General features: G+C 41.5%; 1 protein-coding gene across 5 annotated transcripts in view; it reads left to right on the top strand.

The window, feature by feature from the left end:
- Positions 1 to 21,302, top strand: part of arid3a (AT-rich interactive domain 3A) — a 45,065-nt gene extending 23,763 nt beyond the window's left edge. For 4 of the 5 annotated variants that reach the window (XM_003449073.5, XM_005454003.4, XM_025898957.1 and 1 more), the window contains 6 exons: positions 8,629 to 8,701; positions 10,880 to 11,063; positions 11,816 to 12,063; positions 12,606 to 12,896; positions 14,004 to 14,093; positions 15,375 to 21,302. In XM_003449073.5, the coding sequence (XP_003449121.1) occupies positions 8,629 to 8,701; positions 10,880 to 11,063; positions 11,816 to 12,063; positions 12,606 to 12,896; positions 14,004 to 14,093; positions 15,375 to 15,532 (1,044 nt within the window). In that variant the 3' untranslated portion in view covers positions 15,533 to 21,302. The remainder of the gene's footprint in view (positions 1 to 8,628; positions 8,702 to 10,879; positions 11,064 to 11,815; positions 12,064 to 12,605; positions 12,897 to 14,003; positions 14,094 to 15,374) is intronic. The other variant, XM_005454007.4, reaches the window with a different exon arrangement.
- Positions 21,303 to 24,521: the final 3,219 nt, after the last annotated feature.

Here is a 24,521-nt window from a genome sequence, read left to right as displayed (position 1 = left end):
TGGGGCCACATGTGACTGTCGCAGATAAAGCAACATCAGTTACAGCACTGGTGTTTTCATGCAGGCTGTCGGCTCCTCGTCCTCAATCGATGGAGCTGAATTTATGAGGTCAGTTCGGATTATGATCTCTTTGATCCAGCCTGTCAATAAAACAGCGTTGAGAGCATGAGCAGGGCGACAGCTCTATTGTTGCTGTAAATTGTGTGCTTGTGGGGGGATGGAGAAAGGCTGGGTGGAGGGCAGCGCAGGCAAAGATGGATTCGTTTAAGATGTCAGTCCATGGGGGCATGTCAATGCATACAGCACACCGGTTTGTGGTGCTGTCACCTCACTTGATGAAGTCATTTTTCAGATGAGGAGGCAATTGGATGTCAGACTGAGGAACAGTGGGGGGAAATAAGGAGTGGTGGTTAGAGCCCCCAAAGTAAGAGTCGAGACAGTGTCGTACTCAACTGAATATCTTAAAAGTGTAGGGCTGGAGCATGGACAAAGGACCAAGATCACTTGGATTATAGTTGTGCCATGAGGCATTGGCTTTGGCCTCTGCTGCAGAAAATAATTTAACACTTCTAAAAGCTGTTTTATTTGCATCCATGTATTTGAGGAAACTACCCACTGATGGGCAGAGAGCCAATCTAAATAGGTTCCCGGAATTACTATGCAAAGAAGTTTTATACATTTACCTTGTTTTAAGCACATGTCGTCATCTGTTTTGCAGTTTTGCTAGAATAGGTTGTGAAAGCCTTTTGAAAAAGGAGTATTAGATGTGTTCATTTTTGAAAAAAGAAACGTGGTTTACTTTGTTGACCTGTTGTACATTTTCAACCACTGCAAAAGTATAAATATCTTTGCCTCTCTAGTACTGTTGAAAGGTCTTGAGCCACTCCCCATTTCTTCATATCAACCTGGGAAAATGGAAAATAGGTGCAGCAATTTATCGAAACATGCAAACACACATGGAAATATACTGTATTGGTTTGTACAATTCTAATGGGTTTGAAAGTCAATATTTGGTATGATTACATTTATCCTTCAGCACAGCCAGAAGCCAGTTGTCTTGCAGTTTTTACATTTTCATGACTAGTTTTCAAGGCTTCGTGAAAGACATTAGAAACTCTTCTTTGGATGTTGGCTGCCTTTAGTCATGTTATCTGTCAAGATGATCCCACGCCGCTTCAATAAAGTTGTTCCTGTATGCTTTGTATGTAATGATATGGCATATCTCAGCCTTTTCTCCTTGTTTCCCTTCCTTGTGAATGGCTTCTCGAGCCCTCCACAGAGACCATTTTTGACGAGGCTTTGGTGCACAGTATATAGTCCGACTAAAGGGTCGGTATTGTTAAAGCCATGATTTTCAGATACTGCTGTATAGTTTTAGTCTTCTTATGCCTTTATCCTACACGTGTCCAGTTTCATCTCTTTTTTTTAAGTACACAATGCACACCATGCTAAGATATGTTCAGTTTTCTGATAATAGCTCCTTGGGAGTCACCTTGTTGGTGCCAAAATACCGTTTTACATATGTCAAACTGTGCTATCTTTGGTATTTTTGATTTAGATTCAACTACAGAAACTGAAAAAAAAAGTGTGTGTGGGGGGGGGGGATATTTTCTGACAGGCTGCTAGTATCAAAGGGCCTAATAATAATATAATTTAAGTGCCTTAACAAACAAACATATTCCTGAAAATCTTGCACATTTGAAAAGTTCCATAAAGTCCAAAGCCAAGGTCTAAATAATACTTTGAAGGAGTCTGAGAAAGCATAGAGAATAATTTCTGTATAAAAAAGAAAGCTGCAAAAATTCCAAGATGGCATGACTTCTTGGAAGCAAAATATGAAGACACGAGAGGTAACTCCCTCTATCCCAGACTAGGTCTGAGTGCTTTATGTCAAAATATATTAGATCTGCTAAATGCAGAGCACGTACATTGCTTTTTTAAAATTTGGAGTCAATGTTTAAAGCAATAATGTGAATACACTAAAGTTTATTTATTTTTTTAATCCTCCCTCTTCAAAAGTATTATATCGTGATAAGCACCGACGGCCGACCTCTGTGAACTCTGCACACGGAAACTATAATTTCAGTTGTGCTGACATTGTTTGATTAGCAGATGAATGCTGGATGTGTCATCGTAAACAAGAACATGACTGGAATCCGATTCCTTTTCTTTCAAATGTCACACAGTAAAAACAGACTTCCTTTGTTTTGTTTTGTGTTTTTTAACCAGCAACAGTGAACATTAACATTACTGTGATACACAGTGATACAGAAAATAACAGAAGTATAATCCAAACGTAAGTACATTATGTTGTGTTTTCTCAATCAGGCATTAGGTGTTACTGCGTGTGCTTCTTTTGTAATGTGTGGTAGGGGGGAGGCATTTGGTCGCCTGTAATGGTGATGAAGACTCAGCAGTATCCTGAACGTGTGAACATCTCAGGGCGCTCTTTTTTTTTTTTTTTAATGATCTTGACAGCTTTAGTACTCACGCATTGTCATCTTTGCAACTGACAAACCAAAAACAAGAGGAAACACTTCATCTCGTCTCAAGCCTCATCAAATAACTGAAAACAGTTATTTTCAGTTCTAGTCATCTTGTTAAAAAATATTATCTGGTATAGCAAAGTAATTAAAGCAAAAACAGTGTATATTTAATGTTGAACTCAGTTTTTCTGCCTTTTAGGCTAATCAACTATATTTCTTTTCTCTCATTTAAGCATATCGTAAACTAGCTGCCGGGAACATCCCTAATTTGAGTATAGCTCATCATTTATTTTGGTTTTCTCTGTCAACCCAACTGCCAATTTTAGATACCAGCACCTCATATTGTATAGGTCTTCCTTGTGCTGTCAAAACAGGACTTTTTAAGTGCTGTCCTGTGGTATCTGACACTGGGAGTCTGCAGTGGGTCCTTGGATTTTTGTGGATTGCCGACAGGCTTATTCAGGGGCATCTTGCACACACTCATTAGATTTGGATTTAAGGAGTTTGAAGGCCAGGTTAGTGCCTTGTGCTCAAAGTGTCTTATTCCGTTTCATGAGATGTTGTTCAACTTTTGGGCTTATTATGTAGTATGGCTGTTGTGAATGGGCCATGTGGGTGTATGCTAAGTGAGATGCACACGAATGCCAGGACCTGAGGTTTCCCAGCAGAATGAAATACCTTGAAAATTCAGTCACTTCTACCCAGCAGCGTCGTGTTTCCCTACATGCAGTCCGCTCAGGTCACTGTTTTAGTGGTCCTTGTTGTCAGTCAGCTGCCTCTCCAAAGAGTTTATCTTCTCCAAGACAATCTCCAGCTCCACCATCCTCGATTACAGCTGCCATAGACACCATCAGAGATCTGGTCAGCCTGCAAGTTGACAAAAAAAAGACAACACAAGCTGGGATTAATCAGCACACTTGAATATTAAAAAAGAAAATATAGTGCTTACATGTAACTCTTCTTATGGCTAGATCAGATTACAGATCTACACTTTCTACACTGAACCTATTCCACAGGCACTTTGTGACCAAAACCTTTTCTGAAAACTGATGCCCTAATCTGACCATCTGTAAACATCTTTTATAAAAAGATATATTCACACAGTACGTTGACGCAGCCTGGCCTGTCCACTACTGTCATTTCCTCCTTTTACATTCCAGCTACTACTTCTGGTATTGAATTTTTTTAACCAACTGAAAGTGTAAAAATTGGCCACCAACTTGTGTTTTGTTTGTTTGTTTGTTTTGGCGGTAAAATTATAGAACAGCCACTTGAATAACTTATGTTATAGGCTCTCCATAGATTGAAGTGTAATACACACATAAGCCAGTTAAACAGATGATAACCAGAGGTTATGTTTCACAGAGGCAGTTTATCAATATAAAGGGAGCTAAAAAAAAAACCAAAAACCAAACCAATGTTAACACATGCATGCTGACTGAGCGCTTCAACCACAGTTAAATGTACAGTATACTCTTTTTAACACAGCCTTCTAGAAATTACGCCATACAAGACCTTCCATTCAGATTAGGTGGGGCAATGTAAAGACAAAGATTAATATGATGTTGTGAAACTGCTCCTTTGACTATGGCTGAAGGGGTTAGTTACTGCCATCTATAGCTGCTGAAAAACAAAGATTCCTGTTGAATGAAATGCATGCAAAGGGAACGTTATAACACAAACAACAAGGTTATCACTCTGTGCATTTAAAAATGAATTATGAGCTTCTATAGTGTCATGCTGCACAAAGCCAAACAAGCCCATTCACTTTATTAAGCTCCTTTGCATAATATAATGAGAACAATGATTGGTCCATGCATTCAACCCTCAGCTGTCATGAAGTATACAAGATATTTGTCAGTTTAAACAATATAATAGGTTGTAACATGGCCTAAAGTTCAACCCTCACGTCATCTCTGACCTATTGCACATGAAGTTAAGTTAAAGAAGGAAAATAAAATGTATTGTGAGACTTAGCCAACACAGTAACGTTTGCATTTTTAACATGGTATGGTTTTTGTTTGGAAAGCTGAGGAATTTGATGATAACCTGGCTGTTATTTCTGTCTTAAGTCAAATTTATGACTTTTATAGAGGCTCTTTGTTTTGGATGGATTAGCCTTTTACCTCTTTAACAACATTGTGATGCATTCAGCTAGGTTCAGACATTCAACCGCTGCCACTTTATTCCCCTTCAACTCTCAGCGCTCTCCTGCTGACACCTTTGGGAACTTTTCCCAGACATTGGCTGAGAAGTGGGGTACACCCTGGACAGCACAGACATCTGCCTTCACGCTAACAGCTACTTTAGAATTACCCCATGTAACTAATCTCACTGGGTATGAAAATAGTTACCTTTTCCATCCAAGTGTTTTACCTTTTTCTAGATTGTGTTTTTAATCTTACATTTAAAGCATGTTTAGCACTCCAGTCTGCATCCGGAGACACACTTTAACATCGTCTCACCCAGACAGGATTTATAGTGGCCAAGAACATTTCAGATATGTAAAGGCAAGAACTGAGAACAACCTTCTGAATAGTAAACTGCTTTAAGATATGCAACAAGCTTCTTGGTGGCTATATGTGATAACTGGGTAACCAGTGAGGACTGTATGGAGAGCATACAGAAGATGTGACTGAAACAAATGGCCTTATGTACTACCACACCCCACCTTGTTCATTTTAAACATTTAAAAATTTATCTTGTATGATTTAAAAGTAGGATCATTCAAAAAAGGAAAATCAAGTGGCTAATGGGCTTTATTAAAAAAAAAAAGTATATGTGCCCACTTTTGGTGATGATATCCACTTGTGAATTATTTCCTTGTGTTGTTAAGTTACCTGCTGCACCCCTGGAAAAAAAAATACTGTCAAAGCAGTGCAATTTAGGTCAGATGAGAAGAATGGAAAGCCACCACGAGCATGAAACGTTACTACTTTATTCTTCTCTCTTGCTCTGACCTACTGTGTGCTTACAGGTGTGTAGGTTAGCACTCGTGTGTTTGTGTGTCAGGTGATGAGCAGGTGTAAGGGAGCATGTAGGTGATACCCTTGTCTTCTCTCAGTTTTTGGTTTTCAGTTGCAAGCCTCTATTATCTGCTATGTGACACTTGTGTGCCAGCACACCTGCCATTTGCATTAACAGTGGTGCGGCCGGCCCCTCAAAAAACACACACACATGCACTCCGACTGCACTGTTATTGTCACCTCAGCGAGGGCTGCGAAGGCTGCTCTTTGGTTACTGATTATTTGTAGTATAAAACCACTTTGTTTTTGTTCCAACCCTAGTTTCAATTCATATGTAGCCGGCTGTCACTGACCTATATACACAGGGTGTTGGGGTGGGAAACTATCAAGACAGCAGTAAAACAATAAATCACTAACAGAGTAGAGTACATTTGGTGACCTTTCTACTGTCGCAGTTTACCCCCATAACACTCCTGTCTTTAGCCGTAATTATGAGTTTACTGCTATAAGTACAGTTACATGAATTCCCACTTAAAAGAGCTTAAAAGACCTGCACAATAGTCATCTCTGCAATCCCAGTTGTATTTTTTTGTTTTTTCTAGAGGATTGGATCAAGGGGCATGAACCCTGTGCTACCAGTTGGCCCAGTTTCTAGTCGTTTATCTCGTTTCTAGTAACAGCGCTTTAATCCAAGAGAGGCCCCTGCCCCGGTGTGCAGACTATAGACATGAAAGTCTATACAAGCCTAAAACATCCACACCCAGCCCGGCCTGATAGAAACTCTACATATGTAAGTAGGTATTGTGATAAATCTATACAAGGGTTATATATATGTAAAACGGTGAGACAGCAAGAAACAGAAGAGTGTTAAGGAAGTAAGACACAGGCCAGCAAAAATGGAAAATTATACAGACACTGAATCAAAGTGGGGAAAAGCCAACAGAAAGAGTTAATGAGTTGTTTTGCAACCACATGTTGTCACAGTAACTTCAGCACAGCACAGAGTTGGTTTTTCAAGTCTGTGCAACTTTACTGGATGGGCTGAGCACCGTTCTTTCATTTGGTGTTTAGATGTAGCACGGTGGAGCAAACGCTCCCATAGGTTTACTATCAATCGCATCGTTTCCATACTCACTCATACCCAGTCAGTAGATGGAGTACAGCAAAACTACACTCATGATTTATGATGTGAGTGAACTAGAACTAAAAATAACTCATATCTTAAAATGTGGATTATTGCCTCTATTAAAGAATATTGCAGTTCAAGTAGACAATTTGTGCAGTTTTATACTTACTGGATCAGTTATTTGGGTTTAAAATGATATTGTTAAGTATAGTTAAATTATTCGTTGTTGCTTAGCAGGATAGACTACCTCACCCACATCTATCATCAGTGAACCCTGGATGAAACCTGAACCGGGATATGCACAAGCATACTTTGTTAACACGTTTCAGACTTCACTAAAGATTACTCACTTGATTAGTTTGCAGAGAGACGGCCAAAAATAAGCACGCCACGGTCTTTGAGCGCTGTAACACTAACACATGAAAATGTTACCTTTAACTATTTTATCAGGTGAGACCTTTAAGTTTTTTCATTTGTTATCATGTGTGGCGTATTTATATCTACAGTAGCGATTTCCGTTGTCCTGCTTTGTTACCATATCGTGAGCATTAAATGGGGAGTGGGATCTGAATGCTCCCACTAGAGAAATATTTATTGGTGTGATTAGGCAGGAGAGAGTGCAAATAAAGCAACATGGGGAGGGGGTGGTAGCTGAGGAGAGGGTAATTTCTAAGATTTATGGTGCGGCACTTCACAAAATGCATGCATCCTGTAATTAAAACTCCCCCTTTGCCTCCAGCAGGCGTCTACATTAGCTGGCATCCCCCACAGCCCTCTCCGGCCCTCTGTTAACCCTTACCCACTAGATAATAAGATCTCACGACTGCTCGGCATCACTAATGAGAGCTGAATGCCACAGAGAGGGCAAACTTGGTAGCAAGATACAGTAAAAGTCGTGCTTTCCTTTTTTCTTTTCTTCTTTCTGTAGCAAGCACAGGTTACAGGGCAGTATGGAGGATTATTTTACATCTTTTAACTAACTCGTTTGATAAATTCTTTGTTGCATATTACTGTTTGACCCAGTGCAGGAAGGTCATGAGAATTTCCCAAGTCAATCATGCGTTGCTTTCATTTTGTCTAATGGCACGTATCCTATTGTACACACCCTAGATGCTTTGTGTTGCATTCCTATGGGAACGCTGCTTTCATGACTTGTTACTTTTCTGCGATGGAAATGTTTTTTTGTTTTGTGTTGTTTTTGTTTTGCGTATTAACTATGTGGAGGCGTCTGCCGGCTGCTTGTTTTGTCCACCAACACACCAAAATCCAAAGAGCTGCAATTTGCTATCAGACAAAATGTTCACAATGGTTATTTGCGTCAGCTTTGTGCTGAGCCGAGTGATTTCCTGACGTGATATCAAACGCGCTTCACGGGCGTCTGCAACATCAGGGTTCGTGGCTTGGCTGCTGTTTTGGTGGCTGTGTAGTAACAATACGCCTTGGTGCTATTTTCTGTGGTTTTGTTTGGTGGTGCTCAGTTGTACATTGTGTTTCACAACCTTCTATTTTCAATAACACATTATGAAACTCCGTGACCTCACTTATGCACGGTGTGATGTACAGTTGTCGATACTCTCGCGCTTTATCGAGCCTTGTAAATATAACTGCGGACGCCACTGAAGTTTGAAGATGGCGAATGTATGCCTGCTGCTTTCTTGCTCGTGAATAAATGCAAGCATGTAGTAAACAGAGCTGTAAGAGGATGTTTCACAGTCACGTTGAAGAAACTAGGCAGGAAAAAAACATCCACAGGTTCGGTGGCCTCACTGTCACCCCCCCCTCGAGTAACCCGCTTCACTTTTACTGCCAACTTTCACTGAAGTTTCCGAGGCCCCAGGCCCCACTAACAGCTGTACCTAATCAGGTCCTCATCAGGCCACAGAGGTCTATATAGTGTCTCTCAGATCTTCTTATTATGAGACGGAGACCCCCACCTCCCGTCTTGTTGTTGCATATTACAGCACTGACTAATCATTCTCCATTTTTAAAAAAATACTTTTATTGTGGTCTCAGAATTTAAAAACACCATCTATCTACTGTCTCTTCGCAGCTCTATGAACTGGATGGAGACCCAAAGAGGAAAGAGTTTCTGGATGACCTCTTCAGCTTCATGCAAAAACGAGGTATGTTTTCATATCCTTGTCCCCCTGTATCAAATTTGATTTCACTAACTAAAGGACGTCCTATTTATTCCATTTCTTATCTTGCTGTATCACATATCCCCGCCTTATCTCCGGCCGCTGTCGTAGGCAGCTTCTTAATGTGATGAGGAGAGAGGATGATGACCCACCCCCTTCTTTCTCTGATATATGACACAGCACTGTCTACTCATCTTTCACTGGCATGGGTGGGGTCTTTATTCATTTCAGAGATGATTGCTTTATGGTCACACAGCAAGTCGGCGTTCCCAGGCTATAACTATAAGGGACACACTGTATCGATGCTTGAGGATGGATTGGTTTACCTTCCCATCCTGCTGGCTGTCCGCATAGCTCGACCCAAACTTATAACACTACACGCATTAGCCGGTTTTCACTCTCCTTATCTAACGCCACACTGCCATTTGATATAATTATTTTTTTGAAGCCGTGTTGATTTCACAGGATGCTCATGGCTGATATGATCAGATCAGTGGGCGGACGACTGATATGGGCGAAAAGAAAAGTTTGCTCATGACTGAAAAAACAAAAAGCCAAACAGTAGTAGATGTTCACACAGCCTCTGCTAGTGTGCTCCTAGATTCTGAAAGCGCCATCTCTAGGCCATTATAAGAAATATGACATGAGAATTATAATCACTGAGAAGACAAATTGATTAAAAAAGGCTTTGATTGGTTTGGTTTTTCAGCCAATATAATAATAGCAATAATACAACATATTAATAATGTAAATGAAGGCGTTTTATTCCATACTTTGACCTTGAGCTCTAACTAAATTCTAATAATTTTCTCAAATAAAATCAATATAGCCGTCACAATTACTCTGCCTTTTTTTCCAGACATTTTTAGAGCAACATCTTCCTCATCAGGAGTTTGTCTCAACTTGTTTCCATTTATCTTTACTAGCCGTAAATGAGTCACACGCCTAAGTTTTGATAAACTGCCCTTTGGGTATAAAAACCTGTTTCTTTGGACATCCCCTGAACCCCCTTAACCCCGCCCTCTGGTTTAAAAAAAAGTCCTCTTAAAGAAGATTTCCAAGCAGTATTTTAAATGTGGATTTGGAAAAGACACAAAGTTTATTGTGCAGTAGTAGAGTCTCTAATTCCCCTAATTAGAGAAAGATCCCCTTTTCAGTTCTGAGAGGAACCACAAATCTCTCTGGGGTTGCATCAGGGAGGGCATCAAGTGTAAAAGATAAACACGTGGAGTTGCCCACAGTGGCGTGCCCTTGTGAATAAGCTGAAAAGTATCTAATGATAATAACATCTTGTGATTTTAGAATTCAATTGAAATATTAGATATTCAAGGTAAATACTTGTAAAAATGACAGTTTTCAGTGGAAGAATAGTTTCAGGTTTTGAAATGTAAGAATTCAAAGTTAAAAAGTGAGGGCTGACCTCTGAACCCCATCAGGAGTGGACTGGAAGAAAGCGTGGTCATACAAACAACTGAAGCTCACAGGAGTTTGATATATTTGATGCTTACTCAGAGTTAAAACACAAAAAAAGAAAGAGAAAGATCCCCTGTTGTTTTTGTTCGTTTCTATGTAAAGCCGTTAATGTCATAAGTGGTCTTACTCTGCCCACCGTTCTGTATTTTCCTTACAGGGTGGGCGATCTGGCCAAAAGACAGTCAAATTGTTCTGAATCTTGTTGATTATTTGTGGGGTTGCCTGGAGGCGAAGTTTGTTGGTTCAGCTCAAGGGTAAAAGCAAACCTAGTGTAGTTTCCTAGTGTGTGCGAAGCATCTTTTAGATCTGCGCGTTGGTGAGCACCGCCCTTGTTTGAAATGATGGTGAATGCCACTCGACCGCAGCACCGTCACTCTGAGCACTTAAACAACACCTTGCACTGGCAAATTACTGTTTGCTAATACTGAATGGTAAAAGTGTGGTCTTTTAATAAAATATGGCAATCGTGACAAAAAAGCCAAAGAAGGTTTTGCTACAATTAAGTTGTGAGCTAAAGCACCGTCTTAAACATGTAAAATGAATGGGTGTGACCGCGCACCACCTTTATTGGCTAAAGGGAAACAACTGTTATTTCAGGTACTGTTGTTTGTCTTTGATGCTATTTCATATGTATTTTATTGGTGGAGCATGACTGTATTTTTTTTTTCCCCCTGTTTCCTGTTGCTGTAGGAACCCCAGTGAATCGTATTCCCATCATGGCCAAACAGGTGCTGGATCTGTACATGCTGTACAAGCTGGTGACAGAGAAGGGTGGCCTGGTGGAGGTTATCAACAAGAAACTGTGGAGGGAGATCACCAAAGGACTCAACCTGCCTACCTCAATCACCAGTGCAGCCTTCACTCTTCGCACACAGTCAGTATACAAACACTCGTTTAACTGGTGTTTAAATGTTACTCGGGGCGTTTTCACACCTGTAGTTTGTTTACTCTGGCCCGACTCTGGTCATGAGTTTGTAAACTTGTAGTTTTTCCTTTGGTTTGGTTTCATTTCACACGCAGAAAAGTCCAAAATGCATCCGTTACTACAAAACATGTAAGAATGTTCAGTCCGCTCATTTGCCGGATGTGTCTGAGGCGGGAGCAAGAAAAGTAAATACAGGAAGAAGGTGCCGTGTTCTGGTCTACTGGAGAACATGGAGAATTTATTTTCATTTCACGGTTAGTTGTTAGCCCATCCATAGTACCTTTCCGCATTGAGAATACACAGCATACGTGGCTACGGGACGTTTTTTTACCTTAAACTTTTAATGTACACCTGATAGTTGGTTCGGATCATGTTCACACCTCCTCCAAAAGGTCTCGGTGTTGTTGTTTTGGTCCACACCCAAGTGTGATTACTGTGTTCACAACTAGACACACCAAGTGGGGAAACAGAACCAGCATCCGATTTAAACTGACTAAATACCGTGTGAAAATACCCTTAATAGTACCCTTTATTAATTAAGCAAGAGTTAGCTGAAGTTAAATCGTTCCATACGATGTAGAAGTGAATCTCTGTGTTTGTCCTTTTTAAAGACTGATCACTCCTAGTTAGCTGAAGTCGGGCCAAACTTTGTCTTCGAACACTCAGAAGGACATACCTGTTGTGCACTTTGTTGATTTCAGATACATGAAGTACCTGTACCCATATGAATGTGAAAAGAGGGCACTGAGCAACCCCAACGAGCTTCAAGCAGCTATCGACAGCAATCGACGGGAGGGCCGGCGACAGAGCTTTGGCAGCTCTCTCTTCACCTACTCTCCCAACGGGACTCCCACCATGCTGTCCTCGCCGAAGCTCCCCACGCCTAGCATGGGCTTAACAGTGGGCACCAACGGGACCTCGCTGGGTCACATCCACAAGATCAAGAAAGGTAAGATTTGTTTATTGTGCTGCATGCACATCGGGAAAAAATCAGTTGTTTGAGGGACATGTTCTTTGATGCTGATTGTTTTGAATCAGGTTAAAATACATGAATGTGGCAGTAACTTTGTCTAATCTCAGGTCAAAAGGACAAATTCACATCAAGTATACAGTTTGTCTTGTTGTGACAGTATAACGATATACTCGACTGTTTTGGATCAGTCAAAGTTTTGAAAATTTTGAGTTAAAATGAGGATCCACTGTGAAATCTTGAGAATTTTACTGATAGCACATTTACAATCAGAGATAAGTTCTGCCAAATTTATCTCTTAAACGGAAGCTCTGATCTTCAAATTAAGAAATAGCATCAAATCTATTTCTATCATCTCTCTCTTTAAAAGAGCTTAACCCTGGGACCTTCCCGTAACACACTGCATCTTATTTATTATCTGTTTTCTGCGGTCATGCTGAAATTTATGTCTGGGGACTATAATGCATCATATGAATTTGCTTGACTTTGAGTTCCCCTTTCTCTTTGTGCTGCTGGGCCAGAAGAAGAGGGAGGCCAGCCTCTGGCAGGCGTCAGCATGGCTCGTTTGCCAGCGGGGGGCTTGGCAGGCCACTCAGTGGCTGCTGTGCAGGCAGCAGCAGCCCACGCCGCCATGGCTGCTCAGGTGGCCGCTCTGGAGCAGCTGAGGGACAAACTGGAAGCGGGCGAGCCGCCAGAGAAGAAGATGGCGCTGCCTGCCGAGGAACACCAGCGACTGCTGCAGAGAGCGCTGCAGCAGAACCTGCTAGCCATGACTGCTCAGATACCTATGAACATTCGCATCAACAACCAAGGTACTCAACATGCAGTGGAGCTCTGACATATTCGGGTAGCGAGAGAGGAACAAAACAACCAGTCAGACATGACTTTCATGTTTTGCACAGTAGCTGCAGGCTGTTCTATGCTGTCGTTTGAGGAAATTCCTCCTTTATCTAATCAACATGAGATAAAAGAGTACACCAGCTTTTTTACATCTCCCTGGTTTCAAAAGCTCAAAGATGCAAGAACACTGATTTTGCTGATGTGAAATGAAACTCTAATTTCTCAATTATTCTCGATTGTCAAGAAAAAGCAAATGGCCAAGTCCCGATAAAAGCAGATATTATAATTGTCTAGCAAATATTAAGGTTGCTGGGAAATATCAAGTCGATAATGTCAGCCAGTAGCAGTGATCTTTTTATGCAAACACCCACGTGAAAATGAAAATGTCACCCCTGGTGGTGGTTAACATGTAAATGAACAGCAAAAGAAGAAAATGAATTAATGTATTTCAAATGGTAACGATCAGTAATTAGAGTGCATTTTCAGGGACATTCAGTTTTTTTAAACTATTCCAGGGTTGGAGTTTTTGCAGTTATTTATTTATTTTTGTTTTTACTCCAAATCAAAATGAGCTAAAAATAAAAATCTGGAGTTATTACGACATCACGGTTACTCTGGGCATCACAGGTTTTTACATTTCATTGTTGCCAGTGCGAGCTAGATTTGACACATTTCCCTTTTCATGACAGTTAGTATCTCAATGCATTCTTGTAATCTCACCACAAACCACAGCACCCAACTGCGAGAAAGTAACACCTAGCAGGGCTATAGGTTGACCTGCTTAGCTTATAGAAGCAGCGTGCATGCATACATACACGCATGATTATCTGTGTGGGGATTCCCTTCTGTAAGCGCGCACCTTGATCTTATAGAAGGATTTGTCTCGGTTACTGCCTATCTGATTGTGCACATGAACCATTTCTCGGTAAGTGACTTCAGAGAAATGCTCATTGGGACATTTTTGAAAAATTCAGTTTTGCTCCTACTGTGGGACGGTTTTGTTTCTCCATTTGGTTTGAGTATTCTTAAGTCAAATCTGGATCCAAAAATGAATAAGGATGAAAACTGCTTTCTTCCAGATGGCAGACAAGACTCAGCTCTGAACCTCACCACCAACGGCACAGGGAGCATCAGCATGTCCGTGGAGCTCAATGGAGTGGTATACACTGGTGAGCAGCTCCTCTGTAACTTAAAGTGACACAACAAAATGTCAGATATGAGCTCACTGCTTCGCAGTTAGTCATGAAAAGTTGAGTATTTCCAGTAAGACTCTTGCCTGACTTACAGATCTGGAGAAGCATCAGATTGGTATCAAGACCAGCCCCCTTTCTTCTGCCAAATGTTCCTATCAGCACCTCTTTTGTTTATGTTTCATATGTTGTTTCGTTGCTTATTTGATTTGTGATAAATGGAGAAATGATTATAGCTGTAAGAGATGTTACACAGGGCAGGTTATTCCTGTTTTGTGGCAAAGCAGAGTTGTGCAGTAACATCCTAGAGTGTTGTTGTTGGAGGAAGACTACCAAGTTTAGTAAGACCTCAGTCTCGTGGGCCTAGACCCCTTGGATAATGTGTATTCCCCAAATGGCTGTTGGAGATTGCTTAATTTCGTTAGGTGAAATTGGTCAGAAAAAGGTGTACAGTTGTGCACCAAACAGCTCTTTGGGACTGCTTTAGTCACTAGCAGAACGCTGCTGTCGACTGTAGTTTACATGGCAGGTGCCAGCTTGTCTGCACATTCTCACTGACTATTTGCAGAGCCTCAGTGAAACGTCAATGTGACTCAAATGGGAAACTGAGCACGTTTGCCTTGAAACTAAAAACTAAACTAAAAATTTGTACCTTAAGCTGTGTCCACACATGAAGAGATTCTCAGTGACGTGCCAACCAGAGGCATTGGATTGCGTCAAGAGAATAAAAACGGGGCGAACACAAAGTTGGCAATGCGATTGAAGTATCTATCGAGCGTTGATAGACAAACAATCAGGTAGTAAATAGAATAGAGGGTTACCTAGGTAACTAGAGCCTGAATGTTGTTCGCGACCAGCAGTCAGCTTCAGAGTGATGCGTGAAGAGCAAATTTCTTCTGGTGCAGCTTAAACAACACGTTTCAAATGGCACAACTTTTTCTTTGAAAGTGAATGTTCGCTTTTCACCTTTTCACTCACAGGTGAGCAGTTGGCACCTGTGTCTGCAGACAAGTCAGCTTCTTACATACAAACTGTATGCAACCATAGCAGTTGCAAGGAGGTTTTTGTTGAAGCACCTTCCCCCTCGAGCAACCACTTGCGCGTTGGTCAGGAAAGGCAGTTTTTTTCCTAGCAAAAAGTGGTCGCCAAGCAGTTGCAGATCAGTCTCCAGGCCTGTATATACGGACTGTAATTCAAAGCATTCAAAGCGTTTTGTACTCTGACTCCTTTTTGTTTTCCCTCTTGTTGTTTTCTATACAGGCGTTCTTTTTGCTCAGGCAGCACCAGGGTCAGCATCGTCTGGTGCATCTGCATCGTCCGTCACCAACAAGGCTCCCAGCAGTCGCGTCGCTCCGCAGCAGCCGCAGCCGCAGCCGCAGAACACACCTACCTCAAACTCCAGCAACTCATTGTCTTAACAAACTCCCAGCCTTTCCTTCATTCATATTTTTTTTTATTTACCACGCTAAGTGAAGCCAAAAAGCAACCTCATTTTCTATCTCACCAATGCCAAAAAAAGAAAAGAAAAGAAAAGAAAAGAGAAGAACCATAAACCATACAGAAAGACACAAACTGGAACTCTGTTCACTTGAAGTACACTATCTCAGGTTTCCTCTCACAAACTCTTTTGTTCTTCATCGCCAAAATGATCTTGAAAAAGCAAAATCTCCCAACTGAGAGCCAGTATATGCTAAACAAAGACATATGCACAGCCTGTGAATTATTTATTTCTGCATCAATGTACAGATTATTTGGAGAACAAAAGAGAAGAAAAAAACTAGGAAAGCATTGTTTACACACACAAACACAGCTACTGACTGACAATGATGTTTTATCCTTCAGGGGAGAGATTTTATTTTAAGTTTTCATTGTCATTATTCTTATTATTTTATTCTCTTTATTGTTTTTTTTATCATTTAAATCTTTAACAATCTTTTCACTGCAGGAAAAAAAATCTATATTAAGAATTCTATACAAAAAAAAGAATATCATTTATTTTTAATCAGAATAACTTTAAGGATAAGTGTTGTTTCTTCAGGGCATATAAATATATATATATAAATATATATAAATTGTACCATTGTGACCTCATTTTGGGTAAAACCTTATTCATGCGGCAGCCGTTTTGAGTGTCTGTGTGAGATAACAGCGCAGGTCTGTCCTGTCGTGTGGGGAAGTATGCATTACATCACAGATTCTCCTGTGAAAAGTAACGTCGGCGTCCCGACTCAGACTAATGCAAAGGAGCGCGTGTTGGAGGCGGGCATAGTTGTTCTTCCTGTGACGCTCGGCTAATTTAGCCAGAAAATCCACTCCTGTTTGTTGACACGAGGCTTGTTAAATACACCTTTTACCTTTTTTTTTCTCTCTCCATTATGCTGGTAGAGTTTTCAAAATGGCTGTTTTTGTAAGAGTAAGGTCAGTTTGTACAGGCGGTAAAATTAAGTTGTTTCTTTTTGTTTAGTTTTTTTTTTCCACCTCCCTGCACCTCATCACAGGATGGATTTTCTCAGTGCTGTCCACACCAAGTGCTCCTTTTCCTGTTTAGGGTTCAGATTTATGTGGAAGACACAGGTTTTAGGTGAATGTTCTCAGGTGTTTCTCGCTCTTAAACAAATATCCCACTCGACAGAGCGCTGCTTTTCCACGTGATGAAATCTGCTTTATCTTCTTTCTAACTTGGATGGAGTGATTGTCTTTCAAAAAAAAAAAAGGAAAATATGCATGCATGTATTTGTAGATAAAAAGCCCCCTTAATGAGATATGAAGTGGTTTCCCATCTTAGGTCCGCAGGAGTCGAGCGTATACTCAATCTTTATTATTGCAGAGCTGCTCAAATGGACAATCAGGTGTCAGGAGATGCTTATCTGGGCTTCGAGCAAGTGCTTTTTTTCAGCTCGTATGTGACATTGTGTTGTGTGTTTTCTTTTTTTGGCTTTGTATTATAGATTTCAGATGCTTTTTATTTTTATTTTAGCGTTTTCAGCTTTGTGTTTTTGATGAATTTGTGCATCTTCTGATCCAAGTGCTTCTTATCCCACGCCTTGAGACAAACAGGGTCTCATTAAGGCTAGCTTGCAAACTATCCTCTCAGCCTCTGGCAATCGCAGCTGCGGCGTTTGCTCGTGGCCTCGCGTGTTTGTACGAACTCTGTTAGCTTTACAAAACACAGAGGAGAATCTGTGTCATTTGTGTCCGTGCTTTTTGAAGTCAGTCAATCAATTGAGCTTTTTGAACTTTAACCTGTTACCTCTCTGAACTGTTAACTGTTAAAGATTGTTCCCCACAGCCCCGACACACATACACACATACACAGTCACCCACTTCACAAAGCAGCCTCATTCCTACTGACGTTGGGAAGTAAATCAGGCTTTGTACATGGGTTCTGTTCAGAGACCTTGACACAGCATGAGCTGACCAGAGAGCGCGCGGTACCTCAGTTTAATCAGGTTTTACTGTTCAAGTCAAATATCACCAGATGCTTGTCGTGGCTTTGATTCTGGACTCACTTCTCGGTGGGAAATCACCAGCAGCTGCTACAGAGCAACTGGTCATTATTTTTATGTTTTTTGTAAAGGACCTCACAGTCATCACAGTGGCGTTCTTGAATTTCAGTGCAATGTCCCCGAAGGATTGAACTGTCCAGCCTCAGGCACAGGAAAGCAAAGGGGGAGTTAAGGTTTATGTAAAACCCTGCTCGAGACTTCAGAAACCATTTGATTTGCAAATCGAATAACTAAATTAGTTTCTCTCTACAAAACGCTTAAGCGCCTTTCAGATGCAGAATACAAAACATTGGCGGCTTTGCCCGTTTACCGTAAAGTTCCTCCTCCTTCTCACAGATGAGCCCATGGCTGAGGCAGCGACAGCCACACTAACCTTGCAATAATTGCCAGACACATGCAAGAAGTGTTGCATTTGTGGCATTGATTGCCAATGTCGACTATGATGAGGTTAAACCACACTTTTGAACATTTAAAGTTGCGAGTGTGTGTCTGCGTTTGGTGCATGGTGCAACATCTAGCAGTAGCTCCTCCTGGTTCTCACACGGGGGCTCGAGGAGGCCGTTCCACACAGACGCCCTAAACCGAACGCACGGTTGCTGAGATAAGGCGATAAAACGTTCAGCTGTTTGGCGAATTATCCAGTGAACCCAATGAGCACGCACAGGACAACTTTCTGAAAACGTGACTGAGAGTGCGCATTCAGACATGAGGCTGATGTGTTAGGACGCCGTCAGGCTCAGAGTGTCTACGTGTAGAATGTGTTGCTCTTCATTAACTCAGGCGTACAGCTGATTTAAATGTTTGATAAGTGCACCTTTTAGAAACACAGTAAACACTCTGTGAATGTGAGATTTAAGGGCTCAGCTCCATGAACGTCATCTGTTTTTTTTCATGCCTGTATAGTAGTGGGTTGGTTTGTTGGAGTACTGCGTAGGCCCTAACCAAAACAAAACAAACGGGGAAAATGACACCCCTCACGTATTCCTCCTTCCTTGTATCTGCAGTGTGAATGGATACGAGGGCTGTTTTTCTTTGTATCAGGAGTAGCAGGTGTCACAGGCGCCGGTAATGGCTGACAATCAAATAGAGACATACTGCGGCTGGAAGCATGTTGGGGGAGGATGGCTGGAGAGAAGCTAAATTCAATCAATCCCAATCTAAAGGATCAACACTGCTTTTTCACATTTGACCCTGTGACCTTTCGGCCCCCAAGGCAGCTTTTAAAGCACCTGCCCCCCTTCGGTGGATCCATGTTTATCGTATAACTATCGACTGCTTCTGTGTGATATTTGCACGTGAACAACGAAGGTACCGCCGCTCGACTGTACTCGCTCTCTCTGTGGACGGCAGCATTTTCAAGGAACATGTTCTTAACATACGCGGTAGCAACAATCATGAGACGTAAAGACAACACTGTATACCTCCAAACACTCTCGACATCCCTTCAACCACAATCGAACTCCGTTTCTACCTCAAGGACTAAAAGCTTTGGCAGATTTCTCCTGCAGGGCCACACCGGGGAGAATCCTGCTGGAGGCTGCGCTCAGGCCAAAAAACCCCACTGAAGTGATGTTGGTGCCAGTTCATAAGGATTTTAAAAGAGAATGTAGTGACCACAGACAATCAGCTGAAAATGCAATTCTCACCTTTAACGATGACTGTTTTAGAGACAGCTCTTTGGCAAGAGCTCCCCTCAGTGGAAGGTTTTTGTTACAGCGCGCAATCAGTCAAAGTTTCCTGTATGGGCAAAAAAACATGGAAGGATATGAAGGCTTCAACTATTCCATTTACTTTCTTTTCCTGTCTTTACTTCCTTGTGGTGTTTCCAGAGTTTAATCTTTGTGGGGGATGTAAAAACTTCAGAATCAGCATTCACATCATGGAACACTAAAACCAGACTTCACAGGCTTTTAGCATCAGTAGCTCAGCAAGGCACTCAAACAGGGAAGTAGTTCAGACAGGGAAAATGCAGTCTGGCCTGTATCAGTGCGATCATGTAGGATCCTCTGGTCAGAGGTAGTTCATCTCTGATATTTTAAGGCACAGTGTAACTAAGAACACTGCATCAGTCTTAACTCTGTAGCCCAGAGCTTGTTCAGAGTTCTGAAAACCAGATTTTTGTTCAGGCTGGAGTTTTTGTTTTTTATTGTATTGTAGGAAATTTGACTCCTATAGCCTGGAGATGTTTTCCATCACTAGATTAGACGATGCCTGCACAACATTTTTGGCTTTTTTATTATTTTAATCTTTTTAAATGGCCCTGGACTGTTTTCGGAAGCCTGCTTTGTTTGATGCTGTTGTACAGACTTGAACAGCAACATAACTCGTCTATTTTGTCTGACTTGGAGTCGATTTTTGTTATCAGTATGGTAATATCAGCACAAACCCTCAGTCTATCGCGATCGGCTCACTCACTCTCTGTCTCAATCGTAACTTTTAAGCATCTGAATCTCAGCTGTTTTTGATCCCAACCAGAGCTGTAGATAAAATAACTGCTTAAAAACCTTAACATGGTCCTGAGGGTCTTGCTTGGAGCGTGACTCCTGCTCCCACCTGCTGCCAACATGGACACTTTGCTAGAAAATTTACGGGTTAAGGCGCGTGTGGGGCTCAAGGACTTTTGACTGGACTTCACCACTCACCTTACCTCAATCAGGGGGACTGTGGATAGGGAAGATGATGATGATGATAAAATAACAAGATGCCTTCTGCTGTGACAATTGTATGAATTAACATGTATTACTAAGACTCATTAAGTAGATTATTTCTGAAAATGGCTCTTAGGGCTATAGATATATAATTTTTTTTATTGTTTTTTGGTTTTTTGGCTATTTCCCTGCTTTTTCTTTCCTTGTTTTGGACATGCTGTAGCAACAGAGACACAGAGATTACTTATAGAGCAGATTTATGAATACAGTGATGATAATTATAATGGTAATGTGATTATTATAGGGAGGCGTGTGTGTGTGTGTGTGTGTGTTAGTGTGAGTAAGTGAGAGTGTGTGTGTGTGTGTGTGTGAGAGAGCTTCACGTGTACCCTCAGAACAGAAACAGGACTCTGTCTCTTGTCTCTTACAACCTCTCAGGAAAATCTACCTCTACCTCCAGTTTGATGCATTTAACCCGGTGAGGGCTCAAGTTACAGTTTGGCAGGAAGAGGACACGAGAACGGGCGCCGGCGTTTGAACTGAACTTCAGCCGACCTCGATTGATATGAACGCCGTGCTTGTGCTAGATACAAACAAGACATTCTTGGTTGAGAGGTTCATTTCTGACGCCGGGGCGTCCGCCGCCCTCTTGTTTGTCGTTACACTTTTGTAACACTTCTGCTGTTTAGCTTATTTGAGTACCAACAACAGGGAACCTCCAGCTCAACAGCTAACTACTACCAGTACTCGGACAAGTACTGCTTCTCGCACCACTGTCAGTTCAGAGTTTTGCAGTCTGCTCTATTAATGTGTGCTTTTTCCTCTTTTTTTTTTTCTTCTATCAACTATCACATTTTTTCACAAGTGGGATGTTTCCCCAATGGCCACCACATCAGTGATGTGGCAGCGGGGCAATGCAACTGTTTATTTTGAAGGGTGAAGATCTGTTCTTGCCTATTTACTCAATATATGTTAGTGTGAATACTTTTATTTTGAATCTGAAATTAATAAAATATCACCTTTGTTAAATGTCAGACGTGTTTTGGATGTTATTTAAAGTATTTGGGCCTAAGATTTAAGAGCCAGTTATCCTGAATTATACAGCCTCAGGGGAAATATTAGACTGTGTCAGTATTTATTTAACAAAAATTAGACCACTACTAATGCTTTCACAGGATTTAAGAGGTAGCAGAGCCAGGTGCTGCCAACCAAATTAATTGATCATCTTCAAGTGTGAGCAGCTCAGTAAAAGCAGAGGTTTAGAGCCAGGCATCTTGCAATCACTTAGTCAACCATGAACTACTCAGTAGTAGATATGAGCCCTATGGGAGTGTCCATCAAGAGGGACATGGACCCCCTATTGATCCTCTACCTAATCATACGAGCCAAGGTGTGAAAATGGGTGTGGGTCACAACCAGCCGAGGTTCCGGGTGAACCCACCATGTACTCTGTAGACCAAAGGATTCTAGAGTTAAAGGTGAGGCCGTCTGTCCAACAAAAGCTTGGCTGAAATGAAACCGGACAATGATCGCAAGCACTGCAGCAAAATCTGCGACAGAAAGGCTAAAAAAAAAGGAAGCATCAAGGTGATGCAACGGCCCAGTCAGAGTCCAGACCTCAACCAGAGTGAAATGCTGTGGTCAGACCTTAAGATATCTGTGCATAAACGAAATCCCACAAACCTCTGTGGACTGAAGCAATGTTGCAAAGAAGAGTGAGATAAAATTCCTCCACAATGATGTGAAATACTGAAATCTACGGTAAATGATTACTTCAGGTTATTGCTGCTAAAGGCGGTTTTACAAGCTACAGAGTTGTGGGGTGTACTTTAGTTTTCCACACACCGCTTCTGCATTTTGTCTGATTTCACGTTAACTAAATAATGACAGACTGTAATATGTGTTAAAAATCAGCCAAAGTGCCATTGTGTAGCCTGTAGGTCGTTTGTGTGTCCGTCCATGGATATGCCTCACCAGACCATCACTGACCCACCACCAAACGGTTCATGCTAAACAATGTTACAGGAAGCATAATGTTCTCCACGGCTTCTTCAGACCCTTTCACGTCTGTCACATGTACTCAGGGTGAACCTGCTCTCATCCGTGAAAAGCACAGGGTGCCTGTGGTGGACCTGCCAATTCTGGTATTCTTGGGCTCTATGGTGCCAGTCAGTAAGGGCAGAGCCCACTAAAGGACATGGAGCCCTCAGGCCACCCTCATGAAAGTCTGTTTCTGATTGGGTATTCACACCAGTGGCCTGTTAGAGGCCATTTTGTAGCTCTGGCAGTGCCCATCCTGTTCTTTGCACAAAGGAGCAGATTCTGGTCCTACTCATGGATTAGGCACCTTCTGAAGCCCTGCCCAGCTCTCCAAGACTAACTGCATGTCTGCTGGAATCGCCCCATGCTCTTGAGACTGGGCTGGCAGACACCTGAAGGAGTCGGGAAGAATGTCAGTGGCCTCCACCTGTAAAACCTTTCCTGTTTTGTGTTCTCATTGCTGCCCCTCTAGTGTAATTGTTGTTAATTTCATTAACACCAAAACAGCTGAAACTGATTAACAACCCCCTCTGCTGTCCCAGATGTTTAACTGATGATGTTATCCTCTAATTAGAAAAGGTTAAAAGGTTTTCCTTTATTTTTTAGATTAAGTTTACTCAAGAAACGGTTGCAAACTATCTAACAGAATATAAAGACTGTAAAAGCAACTCCAGGGTTATTACTTGAAATCTTAAGATACTGCTTAAAATGAGTAGATCAATAATAATGACTGCCTCATTCTGAGTTGTCTTTGTACATTTATGCTGCTGCTGCACTTGTCTCTTTGACCTTGACTGTATCGAGCTGTTAAAATCCATTTACTGAAGCTTCTCACTTTACACACCTTGTGGAAACTTGCAACCTAAAATAAACAAATACAAATGGTTATGAGCCTACCACCTGTTCACAGTATAGTCTTTGGAAATTATTTCTACATTAGTGAAAACAATTTAGCATAAAAAAAAGTTTTTTATTTTTTCCCTTAAATGTTATATTTTTTATTATTTGAAATATCTTGATAAGCAACAAGATTTGTATTAACAAAGGTGGTTGTGGGAGTATTTTAAAGTGCCATGCTGACGGTCAGATCCACAAGGATTTGAAAAGCTTTTTCTCCTCTGTACACAAATTCAGTGGATCTTTAAAAAAAAGCTAAGAGGTTTTTCTGCAAGAATGATGGATAGGTATGTAAAAAGGATTCAAATATCATCTCCCAGAGATGCTGGAGATGGAATGGCTTTACCATGTGCTATTTCTTGTGTGCTATTTCTTACAGTGTATGCTTAAACTGCATTGGATGCAGCCAAACCGATAGGATGATGCCTTGCGGTACTGATAGGCAAATGCTTTGTCCCCTGAAGTCAGCTGGTCTGAGGGTGTGAGGAGAAACATCCCGCAAACAAGCAGCAACTGAAGGCAGCTGCAGGAAAAGCCTGACCAAGCATCCCAAGGGAGGAAAGTCAGAATGATGTGACATGCATGGATGCACAAGATTTGCATCCAAATTTAAAATAATCATTGCAGTTACTTATCAAAAGTAACAGACTCAAGCACATAGGAAATGAAGAAGAGAGTGCAGGCAGGGTGGAGTGGGTGGAGACGGGTGTAAGGGGTGATTTGTGACAGAAGAGCAGTAAGAGTGAAAGGGGAGGTACAAGGTTTGGAGATGATGGCACTGACAAAAAGCACAGACAGCAGAGATGGAGATGTTCAGATTTTCATGTGGAGTGATCAGATTGGACACAGTTAGAAATGAGTAGATCAGGAAGACAGATTGAACAAGCAGTTTGGAAATAAAGTTAGAGAGGCTAAGATGGTTTGGATATGTCCAGAGGAGGGATAGTGAATATACTGGACAATGGATGTTGAAGATGGCACAGCAAGGAGGAAAAGAGGAAGAACATAGAGAAGATTAATGGATGTAGTGAAGGAGGAGATGTTGATGTGGCATAGAATAGGTGGCGGAGAATCTTGCAATAGGACTTAAACTTAATGTGCTGCGGGGGTTGGAATCATATGTATGTAACAGACTCCACTTTGTGTGAATGGGGAGTCTGCCTAACACTAAGTTTCATCATGGAGTTCCACAGGGTTCTGTGCTAGGACCATTTATATTCACATTACGCATGCTTCCCATTGGCTGTATCATTATGGCCTTTAATTTCCTACTGGGCCCTAAGAGTCTTAGAAACATGGGGTATGGTTGTTGGCGT

Source organism: Oreochromis niloticus, linkage group LG15 (assembly GCF_001858045.2).
Source record: "Oreochromis niloticus isolate F11D_XX linkage group LG15, O_niloticus_UMD_NMBU, whole genome shotgun sequence".
Lineage (NCBI taxonomy): Eukaryota > Metazoa > Chordata > Actinopteri > Cichliformes > Cichlidae > Oreochromis > Oreochromis niloticus.
This window is presented reverse-complemented; position numbering and strand designations above follow the sequence as displayed.